General features: G+C 38.2%; 1 protein-coding gene across 1 annotated transcript in view; it reads left to right on the top strand.

Moving 5' to 3' along the window:
- SHC4 (SHC adaptor protein 4) overlaps positions 1-2,489 on the top strand; it is a 128,939-nt gene extending 126,450 nt beyond the window's left edge. The window contains 1 exon segment of the mRNA XM_080677054.1: positions 159-2,489. Within this exon segment, the coding sequence (XP_080533180.1) occupies positions 159-314 (156 nt within the window). The 3' untranslated portion in view covers positions 315-2,489.
- Positions 2,490-8,495: the final 6,006 nt, after the last annotated feature.

Here is an 8,495-nt window from a genome sequence, read left to right on the forward strand (position 1 = left end):
AGAGTTAAAAGGTATCTTTTCTTTTTTTCATTAAGCAAATTGTCTCCTTCAGGGTTATGTGTCATCGTCCCCCACCACGCCCCCCCCCCCCCCCCAGTTGTTTACATCTGTCAGGAGAACTATTATCATTTAACATACTTTTGTTCCTCCTTTTCAAGGTGAGGACCAAGGATCATGTATTTGATAATGTCGGCCACCTTATCAGATACCACATGGATAATAGTTTGCCAATCATCTCTTCTGGAAGTGAAGTAAGCCTTAAACAACCAGTGAGAAGAGATAATATTCCAGGACTTTTGCATTTAAACAAATGATAATATGGAAATACCATCACACTGGTAATTCAAGAAACTCCATTTTGTGTTAGGACACAAGGATGATTCAAACTTGGTTTCTAGATATATAGAACACAAACTGTGAAGTGCATCTTTTAAGACCATCATGGACTAACGAAAACTGATCTTCAGAAAGTGGAAGTCAGAAGAGGAGAAAGGATTGGTCCATTTAAAAAGTTATACATGTGCACGGATGTCACTTTTTAAGGCCATATTGCATTGATAACAAGCTAAAAGCACAATTAAAATCTCACATGCTAAAGACAACTTGAATGAACTGCTGGGGCAGTGGTATGTGCCTTTCAACTTGATCATTAGGGGACATTTTCATATTGGGGAGATTAGTTCTAAGTGTCTTCATATTCGATAACTACAGAACCATTTGCCAAAAAAAATCTTTCCTTGTTACAAAAATAAGGAGCAATTTGCTTGATGGATATTGACTTGCATTTTTCTGTTTACTAGCACTTTCACTGCAATGTTAAAATAAATTTGACATTGAATCTGGACTGTGTCTATGGCAGTGGAATCAAATCAAAAGCCACTGAAAGCATTGGTCTGTTGCATTGACTGGTCCCATTTGCTGGTTAAAGGGTTGGGGCCCAAATTGTGTGACCTAGTATTTCTCCATTTTTGCTATTTGGACTGTTTGTATGCAGCATGTGACAAGCTGAAGAGGCCAAATCTAGTAGTCATTTCTGATTTCATCATATTTTTCCCTCCATCCCTCTGCCCACCAAAAATGCTCATGAATACATGGATTTAAAAGATAGCAAACAAATCAGTATTCTTCCTAATTAATATCCACATTGGTTCTATTATTATTTAAAATGCTGAATTTATTTGAAAGGATGGGGAGATCTCCTCCTGATTGGCTGTGACTGCATGATGGTCCCTCACCTTTTCTAGATAAGATCAGGCCTAATGCAGAAGGGAGAAAACATAGTGAATGAAACAGTTGGAAAGGTTTGCCACGTAGAGACGCAGTGGTAAAGTGATGGTATAATTAAGCGCTGTGTAGGGAAAAGCGCTGGGCTGGCTGTCATCAGGGTGACCACGAGCAAGTTGCTGAACCTGTCTGGATTCCCATTTCCATGTTTCTAATGTGAGAGAGCTGGCTTAGGGTCCATTTCAGCCCTCCCATAAGTCTATAAAAAGCAAAATTTCCATTTAATGTTGATCGCCAGTCTGTAGAGTAAAGGTGAAAACTTCAGTATTTTCTTTTAGTCTGTGTCTATACTCAGAATGAATGGCACAACTGAGATAAACATTCAGATAGTGGACACTCCAAGCCTTTCAGTAAAAAACATTGAAACTGTGGAATAACATAAGTAAATATGGTAGAAGTGGATTTGGTTGTTTTGAGTAGCAAGAAAGCTGCTTCAGTCCTTTACTTACCTTTGCATGTAGACATACGGCCATTACTATAAAGTGTTTTTTCATCCTCAGTTATCTGGATAATAGTCTTAACTCCACTTCATTTTGGCTATGTAGATACAACTTAATATTTGTAATTGTGATATATTTGCTAAGTTTTAAATAAAACATGGGAAACTTCTTTTGGATAGAAATAATCAGAAATCAAGCATACTGAACTCTAATATTTTTATGAAAAGGTTTATGATTTTACTTTATTTCTTCTATTAATTTCTTAGACAGGTTTGTTTCCTTCTATACAACTAGGAAAGAATGTATTTTTCATCAATTTTGCATACATCTTAGATCTCGATTATCTGTCCTCATAAAGGAAGGGGTTCAGGAGGGTATAGATCATAGAGACTTATGGGTGATCTAATCACCTTTATCAGAGACAGAGAAGGGCTATGTTCTCAGTCTGCAGAGTAGTGCTCCCTAGGTAGCAAGAAAGAGTTCCTGGTCCAAAAAAATGCAGAGAGTATAAATGATGTGAGCAGTGCACATGGAAAATCAATATTTGACTGTGATGGCATCTTAGTTGGATGAGGAAATACCATACTTACAAATACCACAGACACAGTGAAAGCAGAAAGAAACAACAAAGGAAATGTTTGATTGCATGCTCTTTTACTGACACACTCTCATCTTCATCTGTCTTAAAGTGGCAATCCATTTGACTATAAATACCTGTAAATGACTTTTCAGAAAAATAAATGATTATTACTTTGTGACTATTAACAGTATATGTCTGATGTTTGGGATTTGGAAAATTTGTAATTTGTGGGCTGTGTCAGAGTCCTGGGAGGAAACAGATGGCTCGCCTAATGTGGGTAATTTGAGATTTTAATAAAGGGACTGTGTTTTACAAAGGTGTGGGCAGAGTGTGGGAAACCACAGGGAGGACACAGTGTTGAGGCCAGGGAAGGGGAGGGAGGGGACAGTAGCAGAAGGTGAGAGAGCTGTGGGAAGGCTGCTTTTTAGGAGCTATGGCTACCGAGGAGGGACTCTACCAGTGTTGGTGGCTCCAAAGCAGGGTGCTAGGGTCATTATTTCACAAACGTTGCTGGAGCAACCGAACAATTGGAGGCAAAAGAATGAACCTCACAGTTTACATAAACATTAACTCAAGTGCATTATGAGCATGTATGTAAAACAATGAAACTTTTATGAAAGGAAAAATAAGGGCAAATCTTCAGGATATAAGTCTAGGCAAAGAGTTCTTAGACTTGACATGATCCATTAAAAAACACACTGGTAAAAAAAAAAAAAATGAAGAGAAAAAAACCCTAGTATATTACACTTCATCGAAAATACAAATTTTTGGCCTGACTGCTGTGGTTCAGAGGTTGAGCATCTAGGAACCAGAGGTCAGGGTTTGGTCAGGGCACATGCCTGGGTTGTGGGCTTGATTCCCAGTGTGGGGCATACAGGAGGCAGCCAATCAATGACTCTCTCACATTATTGATGTTTCTATCTCTCTCTCCCTGTCCCTTCCTCTCTGAAATCAATAAAAATATTTTTTAAAAATTAGCCTGCTATATTTAAAAAATGTAGGTTTTTCTCTGTGAAAGAATGTTAAGAAGATGAAAGACAAGCAATAGAATGGAAGAAAATATTTGCCAATCACATATCTGAAAAAGGGCTAATATCTAGAATATATAAAAAACTCTTTAAAACTAAACAGTAAAAAGTCTAATTAGAAAGTGGGTGAAAAAACACAGACATATCTCTGATGATATAGAGATGGCAAATAAGCACATGAAAATAGGTTCAACACCATTAGCTAGTAGGGTAATGCAAATTAAAATCACAAGGAGATATTGCCACATACCTATCATAATGGGTAAAATGAAAAATAGCAACAACACTAAATGTTGCTAGGATGAGAAGAAAGTGGGTCACAGCCCTAACCGGTTTGGCTCAGTGGATAGAGCGTCGGCCTGCGGACTCAAGGGTCCCAGGTTCGATTCTGGTCAAGGGCATGTACCTTGGTTGCGGGCATGTCCCCAGTAGGGAGTGTGCAGGAGGCAGCTGATCGATGTTTCTCTCTCATCGATGTTTCTAACTCTCTATCCCTCTCCCTTCCCCTCTGTAAAAAAATCAATAAAATTAAAAAATAAAAAAGAAAGTGGGTCACAAATACATTCCTGGTGAGAATGTAAAATAATACAGCCACTCTGGAGAGCAATTGGGTAGTTTATTACAAACCTAAACATGCAGCTAATATTCAACCGAGTAATTGTATTCCTGGGCATTGACCGAAAAGAAGTGGAAACCTGTGTTCACAGAAACACTTGTACAGGAATGTTCATGGTACTTTGCTTTTAACTACGTACAAGTGAATGGCTAAATAAACGGGTACATCTATATCATGGAGTACTACTCAGCAATAAAAAAGAATTTATGCCGACAAGATCAAAGGATGGCAAACATGTTGTAGGAGATGCCGTCAGCTCCGCCCAGACCCCCTTGGATTCTTGAATCATATCTGTATGTGCACACTGCTGGCTTCTATGTGTTTTGCTCTTAACTACCTGCACTGTTCATTCTAAGGATTGCCTCAGGCTAGGGAGTTGCTTTGAGTCACCAAAATCCAGAAGCGCCTGTGTTTCCTTCTCCCCTTCCCTGCCACCATCACTGCTGCAGAAGTGGGAAAGCTCAGCTCCCTCGCCCCCTCCGATTACACTCCGGAGCTCCCTGTGAATCAGGCTGGGGCAGGCACTTCTCCCAAAGCACAGCCCTGCACCGCCTCTTCCTTTTCCCTGATCTTCCTCACTCCCTGACAGCTTTCTCTGGGAAGCCCTTCCTCAGTCAATCATCTGGGCATTGAATTTGTTGTCTAAGCATTTAAAATATACCCTTTGGGAGGGTCTACATTCCAAGTTCAAATATAATTCTTGTAGCTTTGGGTCTTTTTTTTTAATTTCTTTATTTATTAAGATATTACATATGTGTCCTTATTCCCCCATTACCCCCCACCTCCCATTCATGCCCCCATCCCCCTGTTGTCTGTGTCCATTGATTAGGCTTACATGCATGCATATAAGTCCTTTGGTTGATCTCTCCCCCTTATCCCACCCTCCCCTACCTTCCCTGACGTTTGACGTTCTGATTGATGTTTCTCTGTCTCTATTTTTATTCATCAGTTTATGTTGTTCATTATATTCCACAAATGAGTGAGATCATGTGATATTTATCTTTCTCTGCCTGGCTTATTTCACTTAGCATAATGCTCTCCATCTCCATCCATGTTGTTGCAAATATAAGAACTCCTTCTTTTTTACTGCAGTGTAGTATTCCATTGTGTAGATGTACCACAGTTTTTTAATCCACTCATCTGCTGATGGGCACTTAGGCTGTTTCCAAATCTTAGCTATGGTGAATTGTGCTGCTATGAACATAGGGGTGCATATATCCTTTCTGATTCATGTTTCTAGTTTCTTGGGATATATTCCTAGAAGTGGGATCACTGGGTCAAATGGGAGTTCCATTTTTAGTTTTTTGAGGAAACTCCATACCGTTCTCCACAGTGGCTACACCAGTCTGCATTCCCACCAGCAGTGCACGAGGGTTCCTTTTTCTCCATATCCTCGCCAGCACTTGCATTTGTTGATTTGTTGATGATTGCCATTCTGACAGGTGTGAGATGGTACCAAATTGTTGTTTTGATTTGCATCTCTCGGATAATTAGTGACTTTGAGCATGTTTTCATATGTCTCTTGGCCTTCCTTCTTTCTTCTTTCGAAAAGATTCTATTTAGGTCTGTTGCCCATTTTTTTATTGGACCATTTATCTTCCTTTTATTAAGTTGTATAAGTTCCCTGTAGATGTTGGAGATTAAACCTTTATCAGTGATAAGATTTACAAATATATTCTCCCATAGAGTGGGCTTTCTTGTTGTTTTGTTGATGGTTTCTTTTGCTGTGCAAAAGCTTTTTATTTTGATGTAGTCCCATTTGTTTATTTTCTCTTTAGCTTCCATTGCCCTAGGAATGGTATCGGTGAAGAAATTGCTTCGGCATATGTCTGAGATTTCTCTGCCTGTGGATTCCTCTAGTATTTTTATGGCTTTCCATCTTATGTTTAAGTCCTTTATCCATTTTGAGTTTATTTTTGTGTATGGTGTAAGTTGGTGGTCTAGTTTCATTTTTTTGCATGTATCTGTCCAATTTTCCCAACACCATTTATTGAAGAGACTGTCTTGACTCCATTGTATGTTCATGGCTCCTTTTTCAAATATTAATTGAGCATAGTGGTTTGGATCAATATCTGGGTTCTCTATTCCATTCCGTTGGTCTATATGTCTGTTCTTGTACCAGGCTGTTTTGAGTACCAGGCTGTTTTGAGAACAGTGGCTTTGTAATACAGCTTGAAGTCTGGTATTGAGATCCCACCTACTTTGTTCTTCTTTCTCAAGATTGCTGTGGCTATTTGGGGTCATTTTATTCCAGATGAATTTTTTGAGAGTTCTTTCTAGGTCTGTGAAATATGCCGTTGGTATTTTAATGGGGAGTGCATTGAATCTATAGATTGCTTTGGGTAGTATGGACATGTTAATGATGTTGGTTCTACCAATCCATGAACATGGTATGTTCTTCCATCTGTTTACATCTTCCTCTATCTCTTTTTTCAGTGTCCTTTAGTTTTCTGTGTATAGTTCTTTTACCTCTTTAGTTAACTTTATTCCTAGGTATCTTAATTTTTTTGGTGCAATGGTAAATGGGATTGCTTTTTTAGTCTCTCTTTCTGTAAGTTCACTATTGGTGTATAGAAATGTCATAGATTTCTTGGCATTAATTTTGTATCCTGCTACATTGCCGAATTCATTTATTAAGTCTGTTAGTTTTTTGATGGAGTCTTTCGGGTTTTTTATGTACAATATCATGTCATCTGCAAATAAGGACAGCTTTACTTCTTCTTTTCCAATTTGAATGCCTTTTATTTCTTCTTCTTGTCTAATTGCAATGGCTAGTACTTCCAGTACTATGTCAAACAGGAGTGGTGAAAGTGGGCATCCCTGTCTTGTTCCTGTTCTCAGGGAAAATGGTTTTAGTTTTTGCCCGTTGAGTATGATGTTGGTTGTGCGTTTATGACATATGGCTTTTATTATGTTGAGGTATGATCCTTCTATTCCCACCTTGCTGAGAGTTTTTATCAAGAAAGGGTGTTGGATTTTGTCAAATGCTTTTTCTGCATCAATTGATATGACTATGTGATTTTTATCTCTCAATTTGTTTATGTGATGTATCACGTTTATTGATTTGTGGATATTGTACCATCCTTGCATTCCTGGGATAAATCCTACTTGGTCATGGTGTATGATCTTTCTGATGTACTGCTGGATCCCATTTGCTAGGATTTTGTTGAGGATTTTGGCATCTATGTTCATGAGGGATATTGGCCTGTAATTCTCTTTCATTGTGTTGTCTTTTTCTGGTTTTGGTATTAGGGTGATGCTGGCTTCATAGAAGGAGCTTGGAAGTGTTCTTTCCTCTTAAATTTTTTGGAATAGTCTGAGGACCATAATCCTCCCCATTAAAATACCAATGGCATATTTAGTTCTTCCTTCAATGTTTGGTAAAACTCCCCTGTGAAGCCATCTGGCCCTGGGCTTTTGTTTGCTAGAAGCTTTTTGATGACTGCTTCAATTTCTTCCATAGTTATTGGCCTATTGATATGTTTAGATTCTTCCTGATTGAATTTTGGAAGGTTATTTTTTCTAAGAATATGTCCATTTCCTCCAGGTTGTCCAGTTTGTTGGAATAGAGTTGCTCATAGTATTTTTTAACAATCCTTTGTATTTCGGTGGGGTCTGTTGTTATTTCACCTCTTTCATTTCTGATTTTGTTTATTTGGGTCCTGTCTCTTTGCTTCTTGGTGAGCCTGGATAGAGGTTCATCAATCTTGTTTATCCTTTCAAAGAACCAGCTCTTGGTTTTGTTGATCTTTTGTATTGTTTCTTTGGTCTCTAGGTTGTTTATCTCTGCTCTGATCTTTATTATTTCCTTCCTTCTGCTTACACTGGGCTTTTCTTTTTGCTCTCTTTCTAACTCTTTGAGTTGTAGGGTTAGGTAATTTATTATCATTGTTTCTTGTTTTTTTTTGCAGTAGACTTGTAGAGCTATGAACTTCCCTATCAAGACTGCTTTCGCTGTGTCCCATAGATTTTGGATTGTTGTGTTTTCATTGTCATTTGTTGCCATGATGTTTTTTATTTCTTCCTTGATCTCTCTGGTAACCCAGTCATTGTTTAATAGCATGCTGTTTAGTCTCCATATGTTTGATTTTTTTGGATTGTTTTTATTGTAGTTGATTTCCAGTTTTATGCCACTGTGATCTGAGAAGATGCTTGATATGATTTCTACCTTCTTGAATTTGAAGAGACTTTGCCTATGACCCAACATATGGTCTATCTTTGAAAATGACCCATGTGCACTTGAGAAGAATGTATATTCTGTGGCTTTGGGGTGAAATGTTCTGAAGATGTCAATTAATTCCATCAGGTCTAGTGAGTCATTTAGGATTGATGTTTCTTTGCTAATTTTTTGTTTAGAGGATTTGTCCAATGGTGCTAATGAGGTATTAAAGTCTCCTACTATGATTGTATTGCTGTCAATCTCTCCTTTGATATCCTCCATGAGTTTTTTTTTTTATGTATTTGGGTGCTCCTGTATTGGGTGCGTATATGTTTACCAGAGTTATTGCTTCTTGTTGGATTGCTCCCTTTAATATTATGAAGTGGCC

This window comes from Plecotus auritus (assembly GCF_963455305.1).
Source record: "Plecotus auritus genome assembly, chromosome: 1".
Classification (NCBI taxonomy): Eukaryota; Metazoa; Chordata; class Mammalia; order Chiroptera; family Vespertilionidae; genus Plecotus; species Plecotus auritus.